Source organism: Corvus kubaryi, unplaced genomic scaffold, assembly GCF_017639235.1.
Source record: "Corvus kubaryi isolate FWS band 111438036 unplaced genomic scaffold, C.kubaryi_AGA036_p1.0 134, whole genome shotgun sequence".
Lineage (NCBI taxonomy): Eukaryota > Metazoa > Chordata > Aves > Passeriformes > Corvidae > Corvus > Corvus kubaryi.
Window position 1 is genome coordinate 6,043,823 of NW_024580668.1, and position 13,594 is coordinate 6,057,416.

At 45.2% G+C, this 13,594-nt stretch overlaps 1 protein-coding gene across 1 annotated transcript in view; it reads left to right on the plus strand.

Moving 5' to 3' along the window:
- COL20A1 (collagen type XX alpha 1 chain) overlaps nt 1–13,594 on the plus strand; it is a 52,401-nt gene that overhangs the window by 25,559 nt on the left and 13,248 nt on the right. Inside the window, exons 19-26 of the mRNA XM_042046806.1 lie at nt 3,131–3,273; nt 3,864–3,993; nt 4,527–4,583; nt 7,522–7,560; nt 9,297–9,435; nt 11,096–11,238; nt 11,602–11,711; nt 12,421–12,579. Coding sequence (XP_041902740.1) covers nt 3,131–3,273; nt 3,864–3,993; nt 4,527–4,583; nt 7,522–7,560; nt 9,297–9,435; nt 11,096–11,238; nt 11,602–11,711; nt 12,421–12,579 — 920 coding nt within the window. The remainder of the gene's footprint in view (nt 1–3,130; nt 3,274–3,863; nt 3,994–4,526; nt 4,584–7,521; nt 7,561–9,296; nt 9,436–11,095; nt 11,239–11,601; nt 11,712–12,420; nt 12,580–13,594) is intronic.

Here is a 13,594-nt window from a genome sequence, read left to right on the forward strand (position 1 = left end):
TAGGTCAAGTCATAAAGTTTTTCTTAAAAATGTCTTGGTAGAATTTCCAAGAAATGCTGATGTTTAAGGGCAGTGACTGAAGCAAAACTCAGCAGGAACTGGTAACACAAGAGTCTCTCCCTGTCCTTCATCCTTCCTGGAATACTTTCTTCTTTGAAGGTCAAGGGAAAACATTGCTGGGTCAGAGCAATGCTCTTTGCCTCTGGTTTTGTGAAATGGAACTGAGTTCTTCCCCTGGGGTGAGGTGAAAACACCAAGTTCATTTTATTCAGGGCCAGTAATTCCTCTTGTCCCACCTGCAACACCCATTTTGAGACCAAATGTTTTACATTCATGGGACCCTGCAGACACAATCCCTCACAAAATACAGACCACCAGAAACATCATCCTTTTGTAAAAACCAACAACACTCATCACTGTGATGTGTCATTTGGAAGGACTGGGATGAGGTCTCTCATCTTTCTGGTAGGAAAAAAAAGTTGTTTCAAAGTTATGGTTTGAGATTTGTCATTTTATGAACTCAAAAGCAGTGAATAGCTTTAGCTGGAGAAGAAAATTCAGAGACAGTGATATGGTGCAGGCCCCTTCTTGTCTTGGAGGAATTGGAGGTTTTTAACTCTTTGTTTTGACTAGAGGAAAGAAAAAAGTTTGGGATTATTTTTCAGTAACCCAGTTAGCAAACTTTTCCCTGCAGACTTTCCAAGAGGCAGAGCAGGAACAAAAGCATACTGATGTATTTCCCACAGACAACAAAACTGTTAAAATGTGCTGCTTACCCGTGGTTCTGATGTTTCTTTTTTCTTTTTGTTATATTTAGACTGAATTCTCATTTGAGTTGAGCTCTCCTTTCAGCCTGTTTTATAAATTGTCAAGTGTAGCAGAGTCCTTATCCTTGACCAAAGACTTTCACAGTGATCATTTGTCATACTAATAACCAGCCTTAGTGGTACTTCAAAGCCACACAAACCCTCCAAGCAAGCACAGGGCAGCAGATGATGCTTTCCTGAGAGGAATCTGCTGGGACATGGAGGTGCTGCTGAATGGTGGCCCTTGGAAAATGCTGGAAAGGATGGCTTTGGTCCTGCTGAGAATCAGACAAGGACCCTCCTTTGTACTGAGGGAGAGTTCTTTCATTTAGGCTGAGGAAAAAGAAATTGAGCAAAAAACCCCAGTCCCTTGTTAGTCCTGGAGAAAAAAGAGAAAGCAGTTTGGATGGGAACTGCTGCTGAGGCTGGGCTGAGCCACCCTGGCTGGCTTTGCACTGAAGTGTTTTACAAAGTGCCTGTGTGCCAGCAGCTTCTCCAGCCTGGGGCTGGGAAATCTCTTTATCCAGCTCCTCAGTGAGCTCTTCCTAGCAGAGCGTGCATGGTAAATAGAAGGGTTTGAAATGGGGGAATGAAGCTTCAACCCATGGCAAGAAAAAACATGGCTTATAGTGAATATATAATAATCATTGCAGGTGAGGATTTTGATGGAGTGGAGCCCAGGGTTTTATTCTTATTTGAGAACTTAGGTGCCTGTGATGCTGGTTAGACCTGAGAGCAAGCAGGGATTGCTCCTGTGGAGGACCAGAGGTTGAAGAGGTCAAAGACACAGATGGTGGCAGAGATGCTTCTATCCTCCAGGGCAGCTTCAGAAGGTGGCCTGTCCCCTGTCTGTCAGATCCATGCCATCAAATTCTGCCAGGCCTGAGGGCTTTCCAGAATAAATCTGACTAAAGACTTCCTCAAACTTTCCCTTTAAAGTTCACTTAAGCAGAGTCTGCCCTTACCTCAGCTGGAGGAAACAGGCAATGCAGGCAGCAAAGATGCAGCACTGACTAAAAAAGTGCTGCTGAAGCGAATTTATTCCTACTCTTGTTTTCTTCTCTGCTTTACCTCGTGGTCGTGCACAGCAACAGCCTCCAGCCTGATTCAGCTGCTGCAGTCTTGGTTCAGCCTCAGTAAAAGTAAGCTCATTTTATACACAAAAGGGAAGGAGAATCGATGAAGATGCAAATGATCTTCACTCAACCTGTGCTTTAAGGTCACCCCAGGCTTTGCTGGGTGGGCAGAAGATCCTTACAGGGAAAACTGCAGAACAAAAACCTCGTCACCTGGGTGTGTTTCTTTGACTGTCTTTAGGGCTCACCCATTATTTTTAGTGTCTTCTGAATAAGTTCTCCCTTTGCTCTGTCCAGGACTTCTGTGTCTTCATACCAGCACAGGTTCAAGGGCAGACATGTGACTTTATGCTTGGAAACAAGCCCCAGGAGTAGATGTCCCCATGCTCTCAAGCCTCTTTTTGAGCTCATTATGCCCCCTCTGCCTTTCCCTTCCTCACTCTCCATCTCTGCTCAGAGAAATCCCTCCAGCATAAGAGCCTCTGTCGTCAGATCCAGTTTGCTGCACAGCAGGACACCAGGGAAAGAAATGCATTTATGTAATTAAAAATGGCTCAGCTTTGGTCTCTGGCAAACTCTCTTCTGGCTGTCTGGCTCAGCCCACCACCTGTTTGGGATACAAACATCCCAGGATGTATGTCCATACATCCCAGCCCAGGGCCAGAGAAGAGGGAGTAGCTCAGGCACGGTGTGTGACCCAATCCAGGGCTGTGGGTGTTGGTGTCAGAAGCTCTAGACAGAACACTGGTGTGCTGGATGCTCTGGATTTGGGGTTTTTTTAAGAGTAATTTTAAAACAGAAAAAGCTGAAAATTATTAGAAATTAGTAATGGATTAACTCTGATATGTGATCCAGGTTTAATTGCCAGTAAAGCTGTTTGTCCAGTTTGATGAAACTCAATTTCAGTTTGAGTACCCTTGGTGTTTGTTTATGATGAGTACAATGGGTCTCTTTTCCTTGTGCTTTCAGGATTCTTTCACTCCTCCAAGCATTTTTCCCATGTCCTAGACTTGGAACTGATGAATGCTTGAGGTGTGGTGTGTTATACTTGGGCAATCCTCATGCCTCCAGAATCTATTTTCCCTCTTATCTGATGCCCAGGATGCCCACATCTGCTCTGAGCACTGATTACCTGCACAGCAGAGCATTGAGGCCTTCAGAAATTGGCCAGGAAGCAAATGCTGCTGGCTCCATTTATAGAGATGTCTCCCTGCTTTTGATGCTGTACACCTTCCATCCCTGCCACAGATTCCCGGAGCCCACCCACCAACCTCTTCATCAACTCCGAGACCCCCAGCAGCCTTCAGGTGCACTGGACACCTCCTGATGGCCGTGTTCAGCACTACAAAATCACCTACAGCCCTGTTTCTGATGCTGCTGCCCAGCAAACTGTGAGTGCCCAGCTCCTTCGTAGGGGAAAGACACTGGGCCAGAAGCCCATGGGGACAATGTGTCCAGAGGAACTCTGCTCACTCCAGTCAGGTTTACTATCAGGACTCAAAACCAAATCTCCTCCTGCTGATATGTTGCTTTGTAAACAGGACTCCAAGACTCTTTTGTAATTAAGATATTTTTCTCCATCAAAGCCACTGATAATGCAGCTTTCTCTGCTGCCTGAACTGGGGTGGGGAATTCTTGGAGGCAGAGGAGCGGGGGGATAAACCTACTGCCCCTCTGGCTTAGGGAGGTTAAATATTATCCTTTTAAAACACAGATTCCCTACTTAAACAGCCTGATTTTCCTGTTATAAGGCCCTTCTGCTGCATTTCCATGAGGAATACTGGGGTCTTTATAGGAGAAAACGCTTTTTCCCTGCACATGGCCAGACCAAGAGCGACACAGCCAGGCTTCTTTGGCTGAGCTGAGCAGGAATGCTGCTGTGAGCCTCACATCCCAGGAGTCAGCCCCACCTCACCCTGGGCTGTGAGTAAGAATTGGAATGAGAACCCCAAACGCTGGGATCTTTTTTCCCTCGTTGTAGATCATGGCTTCTGGCAAGAGCAGCAGTGTGACCCTGCAGTCCCTGCTGCCTGATCGAGCCTACAAGGTGACCATTTCTGCCATCCACTACACAGGAGAGAGCGAGAGCACATCCACGACGGGACGGACAGGTACAGGGATCAGCTGGAATGTGCACATTCTCCATCACCCTCCATCTCTCAGCCTCGAGGCAGCCTCTGCTCGGACAATAATGGCCTCACTTCCACTTGTCTCTGGCTGAGGCCAGGGTTTTGCTCAGCAATAGAATATTAGCCTTGAAAAGTGGAAATCCTGCCCCAATTTCTGTAGTCCTGTGAGTTATTGACAATTCTGGGATGAGCGGGAAGGGCTGGCGGCCCTTTGGGTTTTGAGCCAGGCATTACAATCTTGAATAACAGAGCTCAGGCATGGCCTCAAGTTGAGCTAGGAGAGGTTCAGGTCAGATATTAGGAAACATTTCTTCACTGAAAGCGTGGTTGAGCACTGGAAAATGCTCCCTAGGGAAGTGGTAGAGTCACCGTCCCTGGAAGAGCTAAAAAACCGAGCAGATGTGGCACCTGCCGATACAGTTGAGTGGACGTGGTGGTATTTGGTCAAAGGGTGGACTTGGTGATCTTTAAGGTTTTTTCCAACTTTATGATTTTGTGATTGCTTTCTCTTTCAGCTCCGGTGTTGTCTAAATTCCCTTCCATCCGAGGATTTGCCCCACCTAAAACAGAGGGTAAATAATCTCTAAAGTCATGCTTTGTTGGTGGTGGTTTTTAATTCAGTAGCAAACAGCACAGTGTGGGCTCTGCAGAGCAGCAGGAGGGGTCCATCAGCTCTTGACAGATGTCCTTGGGGACAATCCAAGGACAACCAGAAACCACAGAACTTCTTAACATCAGGCTCAGTAAAGAGACCGATGATATTTTAGAGGACTTCTGCACAACTTGACCAAAATGTAGTGCAGGGAAGTGTGACATGTTTTAAATTAAAATTCCCTGTAAAGTCCCTTATTAAATTTAATGAACGTATGCTCTCATAGCTGATATAAAGCAAACTATGAAACGGATTAGTGAGAAATGTTGAATTAAGAGGGTTATAAAAAGTTTTTAATAAGTAAATATTAGAATGCAGATATTGTGGCAGCGCTGCCTTTTCCTGACTATTTGAAACTATTCCAAGCAAAATTTCAGTTTTAAAATTCATTGAGTGAAGTCAAGATTGAAGAATGAGGCAGCTTAGATGAGAAAAAAAAATTAGTTTATAGGCAACAAAGAACATACGAGATTAAGTTTTCAAGTGGTTTATTGACGTGTTCAGATCACAGTGGAAAAGTTCTGTGAACTTGCAAGCAGAAAACAATCCTCCCAAAAGGCTGATGAGTCACCTTGCAGAATTTAACATAGCTGTTTGGCTATGACAGCTGAAAAGACGATAGAAGAAATACTAAACTCTTTATGTTTTATAAGGTACCTTTTTTTTTGAAGAAGGAGAGACAATATGTAACAATGCTGGGAAAACATCTGGATGTGCAATAAAAGACTCTAATATTGATATATAACGAAATTATTGAGAAAAATGGTCTGACGTTGCAGGAGTGAATGTTTATTGTACAGTGAGTAACTGCACTGGGCTGGGATTTGGAGAGAACAACAAAAAAACAAAGAGAGTAATGACAGCAGGAATCCTAGGCTGCAAAGTCTAGGGAAAGATTTTCAAAGCAGAAGTGTAACTGCCAGTGTCAGGGATCCTTGTCCTGACTCTGAGATGCTTCACCCAAGCTGAGCATTGCCTGATCAAAGAGCTGTGAGCAATCTCAGAGCCTCCAACCTGGGAAGGAGGGGAGAATTGCCAGGGATGTCAGCAAGAGGGACTCTGGGGCCTGGGCGAGAGTCAGAACGAGCTCACTGACTCCCAAACAAGAAAGTCAGATACCTGGAAATGGAGGAGCTTGCAGCCTGCTTTGGGATCATTTCTTTTTTGTTTTTCATTCACCATGCTTCAATTCCAAGAGAGCTGGAGAGGGAGAAAGGTGTGGAATGATAGAACAAGGGGGAATGGCTTCAAATTGACAAAGAGCAGGTTTGGATTAGATGTTAGGAAGAAATTGTTCCCTGTGAGGGTGGTGAGGCCCTGGCACAGGGTGCCCAGAGAAGCTGTGGCTGCCCCATCCCTGGAAGTGTCCAAGGCCAGGCTGGATGGGGCTTGGAGCAACCTGGGCTAGTGAAAGGTGTCCCTGCCCATGGCAGGGGGTGGAATGAGATGAGCTTTAAGGTCCCTTCCAACCCAAACCATTCTCTAAGGTTTAGAAAAGTTGGTTTCTGGAAGGGGAAGAGGAAGAGCAGTGTATAGGTAGATGATCCCAAATGCAAGGACTGGTTGCACTCAGAGTTTCAAGGCTCAAGTTTCAGAAAGTGATTTTTTAATGGATTTCCATAGATTCCTTATATAGTTTTACACCCACTTCTACAGGAATTATGGTATGTAAAAAATTAAGCATCAGTTTGAACAATGGAGGTTCACAGCAAGTCTTTGTGTTTAAATCCTGGCTTTAGCAGCCCCGTGGCCATCAGAGTCATAGGTTTGGGTGCCCTTTCTTCGTCATGAGGAATGTCATTGAAACTCCTCAGGCTTAGGAATCTCGGGTGTTTTGGGGCAGGTCAGTCACCTCCTTTAAATGTTTTACACATTTTACAAAAGTTAGGTGTGAGAAATGGAAAGCCCTGCTTTGGTGATGAGGCAGGAAATGGCATTGAGGCAAGAATGGCAAGGCTATGCCGAAGCCTCAGTACAGTGATCTCTTAGATTCTATTGTCCTGATGACCTAGAAAACCCCTTGTGAAACAGCCCATCTTTCTAGTATCCTTGATTTTCAGGGACATTCCTCATTTTGCATCAAGCACTCCCTTTGTCCCAGCTCCCTCTGGCATCCATGGCCTGGGATTTACATGGCAGTAGACAACTGAAAGTAGCATTCATGAGCTGTTTCCTAAAACACCCCCTTACCCGAGCCTTTACAGAGTGCTCAGAGCACTGGTGCCTCATGTTCCAGCTTCACATCCCAGTCTCTTCTCCTCTGGTCTTGCTTTTTGTCCTGTGGCATCTCAGAGGATTCATCAAGAGGATTTTTGAAAGACAAACTGCAAAACTTTTTAAAACTCTCTGTGTTTTCCTAAAGAAATCAAAAGCCAAGTTCTCACATTTTTGCTGCGTGTATTTTTAATTTCAGGTACAAAATTTGCAACTGCATATATCTTTATTTTACCACACTACTAAGGCACTGTAGAAAGAAAAGAAAAATGTTTTGATGTCTGTTTTTAAAAAAAAACTTGCCAAAAGTGATGGTTCCTTGTGTTTCATATCATCAGGTGCCAGGTGAGTTAGTCAAAAGAAAGTGATCATGGAGATGTTTGAAGATGAAAGACACTACTTTTATTTTTGTGACTGGCAAGCCAGGAAACAACTTTTATGTTTGCATAAACATCAATTCTCTCTTTCTCCATACATGTATAAACAAGGTTAAAGTCCAGGCTCTGAATGAAGCTGCAGCATATTCTAAGTTTTGCTATGCTTTTCTTTGCTCTGCCTAAAGGAACTGTGTTCATTTTGCTTCCATAATCCCCTGCTGTCTTTTTTTCCTCTAATGGTTTTCCCTTTTTATCCTGTTCTCACAGCCTGTCCCACCATCACCTCCACGGAAGGTTCCATAAGAGGTACAGTAGCATATTCAAGCCCTGGTGCTGCTGGGCTGTGACTGAAAACACTGCCTGGTCTTGATTTGGAGACATGTGCAAGAGCTGAGTGGGGGGAAAATGTCCCAAAGAAAAGGGGAGAAGTGTGAGAACCAAAACTGGAACATCTATTTTGCCAGGTAGAAGGATATTTTGCGGTACCTGAATTGTTATGTTCTTCTGCTCCGTCAGCTCGTGCTCTTGGCTGTCAGTGCTTAACACCAGGATATTCAGCAGCCTTAAGGAGGTAAAGCTTCAAACAGCCATTGAATTTCAAGAGGATTTGAATTCCTAACTCACAAAGACTCCTCAGACCCCAAACCTCTCAGTGTGTCCCCAGGATCACCTGTGCATCCTCCAGAGGAGGTCTCGCTGCCCGAGGAGCTCTCTGCAGTCAGGCTGCACGGACTTGCTGGGGCAGCGAGTTCCCCTTTCTCCTGTCTGTGCAAGTGTTTCTTACTGAGAAACCGTGAGTTCTGCTTAGAAAGGGGTATCACCTCCTTCCCAGAGAGTTCTGTGTCACAGGTGAGACTGAGAAACTGGCTGCAGCTCTCAGGTCTGGTTAGTCTGTGGCTGAGTCACTTCATCTTTGCCCAAGGCAGGTTGGACGTGGCCCTGAGCAAGCTGACCTTGCAGGTAACACCCCTGCCCAGGGAACCTGATGATTTTAAGGTCCCTTCCAACTCAAGCTGTTCTATGATTCCATGATTCTGTGATGATAATGGGATTGTATTTCAATATGTTTTTAATTGTGACTCAAGCCTTCTCTTCCTGCACATTTTAAAGGAAGTTTCAGTGGCAGAAGCTCCATACCAGAGATAAATGGCCCTCAAGTAGGTCATTTATTTCAGCAGACTCCCTTGTACTCTTGAGATATGAAAAAAATAATAAAATAAAAGCACCCTGGGCCAGCCCCCAGGCAAAATAAAAACTCAAGCCAAGAAACTGGAGAAGATTGTCAATGGTGAAGGGGTGAGGGAATCCATACTGAAAGCACCACACTGAAATGAAGCCTTTCCATTTGCTAAGGAAGGAACCATCTCCTTCATCCCAGTCTGCTGCAAACTCAGATAAACTCAAAAAGAATCCAAAGGGTGAGATCTTGTCTTACTGAGCAGAAAACTGAAATGAAAATGACTTGGAGCTTTAATGATGAGCTGGGGGAGAGAGACGAAGCTGCCTGAGCCAGAGGCAATGTCAGAGGAGAACCTCTGTAGCCCACACAAGGCAGGTCACCCCTGGGTGTCTCCTGAAAATGGAGAGAAATGGAAATGTTCATATTTTAAAGTTTTTTTCCTATTTTTTTCTGGCTCTTACATTTAAGACATTTCAGAGTAGAAATAATTTTCTCTCCCTGCTAGCAATTACTGGACTGATTCCATGCCTTTTGAAGATAATACTTTGTGTGTAGTTGAAAAGAAGAAAGTGTTGGACTAGCATCTTTCTTGTTCGTTTTTTTTCATTCTGAAGATTTGAAAACACAATTGTGAAAGTCTCCATCCTTTGTCCACTCTCCTTCAAGAGGAAGAGATTACAACAAATGGGCACACAAACTGATTTTCCCTGGCTGCCATTTGAGGAGTACACTCGAGCTGGTGTTGTGTCATTACGTGTACTTTCTCCTGTCTCCTTCTCTGTGCTAATTCAACCTGCTCTTCGAACACACTTCTTTTGCACTCTTGTCTAACCACTGATTTGTCTGTTTTCCTTTGTTCCAGGATTTGATTTGATGGAAGCTTTTGGCTTGGTAGAGAAGGAATATTCCTCCATTAAAGGCGTAGCCATGGAGCCCTTTATATTCAGTGGTTCCCGCACCTTCACCCTGTTCAGAGACATTCAGCTCACCCAGAGGACCAGGTGGGAGCAGAGCTGCAGCTGTTGCCATCCTCATCCTCAGTCTCATGCCCTGTACATGGTAAAGGAAGGTCATTTTGGGAAGGAATGGTGCAGCCCCGCTGGCAGCTTCCAAATGAAATGATAAATATGACGAGCTAAATCAAACCACTGGTAGATTGAAAAAACAGCCAGAGGGTTTTTACTTAATGTATTAATAAATAAACACCTGACTTTCCTCAAGATGAGTTGTCATGCAGAAATTAAGGGGACACAATAGTATTTATTATACATTTGTGGAGCCCAACATTTTCACAGTGCTGTTTTTGGTTTCCCCAAAATCACTTTTTTCCAGCTTTTTAGTTGCTGTGATGGACATGAGGATCCTGTCGCATATGGACACTGCACCAGCCTTTAAGCATTCTGTCCACAGCCACCTGCACTTCAGTGATGGCAGTTTGAGGTCACATTTTCATCTTCAATCCCTTCTCCCAGACATCTCTGGTTTGGAGAGAGATCTTTGCTTTAGAAAGTATCACTCTTGTGGCTGCTCTCTGCAGCCTGGGCTGCATTGGTGAGAGGGAATAACCACTGGCTCTGGGTTGTGGCTTGACCCCATTCCGTTGCAAATGAAGCTTCTCCACAGGGTCCCGAGTGAGCCAGGCAGCTCCCATGACCTCATTCCTTTTTTATGATTATGAATCAGGAGTGATCTGACTCCTAACATTCATTGCTACTTTGTTTAAAGCCTAATTACTGAGCCACTGACTCCGCTTAATCTTTGTTAAAGAAGCAAAGCTGCTTAGAGTAAACATAGTCGGGGAGATTCAGAGAAGCCTTTGGTCTGAATACTCAGAAAATGATGGGCAAATCCTTTTGTTCAGCTCTTATAGATGCCTTTCCAAGGACACCACCCCTTCAGAAAGCGAGAGAGAAAGAAAAAACTTGTATTATTTATGAATCATTCCTGAAAAGATGTCTGATGGGCTGTGTTTATGCTGTGGCAATGTGTCCTGTTTCAGATTGGAGGCGTGTTTCAGGCAAAACCAATTTGACCTTCCTTTATTGCTTTGTATCTTCTCACTGCTGCCAAGCCTAAATCCTGCAGCAGGGATGTGGGGACCCAGAGGGGGCTTTTCTGTAGGCTCAGTGCTTATCCCTGAAGGGCATTTACACTGATTTAGGATAATAGAATCATTAAGGTTGGAAGAATCACTGAGTCCAGCCATTAACCTAATGCTGCCAGGTCTGCCACTAAACCATGTCCCTAAGCCAAGAGTTTTGTGCCAAGGTTTAAAGATTCACCCCATGATGCATGGCAACCATTCCTCCTTGAAGAGGAGACCTGGGGGAACCTGGCAGGGATGTTTCGTAGGCCTCCACTAGTCTCTCTTGTGAAAAGCATTAAGGCTGCACTCACTGAGGCAGCTCTGGCAGTGATGGATTGACACCAACTGCTCCTGGAGGACTGAGCATCCTCCAGCCATGAGGAGAAGGCCCCCATGAGTGCTCATCACTCAGCACAGACTTCAGCAGGTCCAGGCTCTTTCTGGACATATCACCATCAACTCCCGGGAGCAAAGCTTTTCCAGGCCCCCCTGCCCAGCAAACACACTGGGTGAGGCCGCAGGATGTTGCCTGGTGATTTAAATCACCGATGTTCCCTTGGTTTGTGTCATTCCAGTGATGTCCACCTGTTTGCCATCCCACCTGAGCACACCATCATCATCCTCCTGCGCCTCCTGCCCGACACCCCCAAGGAGCCCTTTGCCGTGTGGCAGGTCACAGACGAGGACTTCCAGCCTCTCCTGGGTGTTAACCTTGACCGTAAGCTTTCTTGCTAAATACATTAAATTCGGGTGTTTCCATACATTTTGCAAGCAGCAGAACTCACTTGGATAATTTTAATGGTTTCCTTGCTCAGCAGCAGTTTCTTGGGAAGCTTTGTTGTGGCTGCCAACCTGACATTTAAAACAAGGCCCAGTGCAATTAAAAGACATATTTTCATTTTTATTCTACTTGTAACATATTCTTTATTTTTACATATTTTTTTCTGTTGTTTAAAAGCATTTCTTGATAACATAGGAAATCTTCCACCATGTTTAAGCCTAATTATTTACTATTTTATATGTGTGTGAAATCAACTTCTCTTTTAACTCCAAGCTGTTTTCTGTCCTATTTTCCCTGTAGCCAGTAAGAAATCCTTGACCTATTTCAATCATGACTACAAGGCTGATTTACAGGAAGTCTCCTTTGACCAGCAGGAAGTGAAGAAGATATTCTATGGGAGCTTTCATAAGGTCCTTGTCAAGAGAGGGAGAAATGTGGCTCATGATCTCACTCTGCTCTGGGAGTGTTTTGCCAGCAATGTGTGTTGTTCAAAGTGAGGAGTGATTATCCAAATGCTTTGCATCCTGGTTTCCAGGGAAATGGCCAACCTCTTTGATATGCTGAAATTCATAATTGTAAAGAATTTAAGTGGATCTCCTGATCAAAATGTGATCGCCACATATTGATTTTTCCCTTTTCCCCCAGACTCCAAAAATTGAGGTATTTTTTAGGTCTTTATAATTGGAAAAAATTGAAAAAAAATTTTTTTTTTTTTAAGAATTTAGAATTTTGGTAACCATTTAGTTCTGGATGAAAGGAAAAGAGAATCCAGCCTTAAGAGAAAGCCACTTTATCACTCATAACAGGGTGGAGGTTTTGGCTGTGTCCTCATAGCAAAGGTGTTGCACCCAAATGAGCGATGAGCTCCTCCTGTGGGTATCTGTGGGCAGGTTCATTACTCAGCTGCAGAAAGCTTCTCCCAAGGAGAGTTGTGGGTATCAACAAGGGAAAGCACATACTAAAACTTATTCCTGAGCCCCCTCAATCCATTCAGTCATTAAAAACACCCCACCCGTGCCAGCAGCAGGCTGCGGATGGGACAGAAGGTGTTACTGTTGGTAGGAGACCCCCTCATCCCACCACGGAGCTCCAACACCCCTTTTTCCACCTGCTGCCCAGGTGCACGTGGCCGTGAGCCACTTTAAGGTCAAGCTCTATGTGGACTGCAAGAAAATAGCAGAGAAACCCATCAACACCCTCGGCAGCATCTCCACCGCCGGCTTCATCATGCTGGGAAAAGTGACCAGGACCAGAGGGCCCCGCAGCGGCTCCGTGCCGGTGAGTCCTGGGAAGCGCTGCTGGAGCTGGCTGGGGTGGGCAGGAGTGCTGTGTCACATCACGCTCACTGAACACCTCCAACACTGCTGTGATGCACGGCTGTGTGCTGATCCCACTGATCCCCGGGGTTTTAATGAGCTTTCCCAGCACAGGGAGAGCATTTTTGTCCTTCTCAGCTCCTGCCTTGGTGTGGGGACCGTGATGGGGGGCAGCAGCATGAGTGTGTCCCAGAGGAGCCTTCTGCTGGCTGCATCCCCTGGGGTTGGGGAAGCACAGCACTGAGATGCTGAAGCAGACAGGAGGGTTGGGGAATTGCTTCTGCAAGGAAAGTTGTGCACATCAACCCACACGGGGTGATGTCGGGAAATGCTGGTCAGTATTTACTCAGTAAATACTCAGTCAGTATTTACTTGTTTCCTAAATAAATTCTGTGCAATTTGATCACAAGCCTGTGGCCATCAAGGCAGGAATCTATGCTTCCCTTGTTCCTCCCAAATTCTCCCTGCTACCACCTTAACTAGACAGGTCTGGCCAAATAATGAACAGCCTTGTGCCGTCCCTACTGCTGTTGCCTTTCAAGCACAGCAACATTTCACATCTTCCACAGCTCTGCTGCCCTTGAGAAGACACAGTGCCTCATTACTGGTTATCATGGAACCTTATTTAATTTAAGAAATCTTTAAATGCCACTCGATCTGCTGGGCTCATCTGTATCCGTAGGGTGTCTGTCACCCTCCCTGGGCTGTACAGCTCGCTCCTTGTTAAATGCATGGAGTGAAAGAAAAAAAAAAGAGAAGAGAAATGGTGCTGAGGAAAGAAAAGTTAATCTCTGCCTCGTTATTTTGTTTGGCTTTGTGCAGTTTGTGCTTTTCTGTTAATCAGAATGGGAAGATGTGGCTGCTATGAGGGAGGCAGTGAAAGACCAGTTGGGGTTTCTGGGAGGGGATCACATCTGCCCTGGGAAATGCTGCTGCCACATTTACTCTTCTCTCCATACCCCCAAGGGGAGCAAATC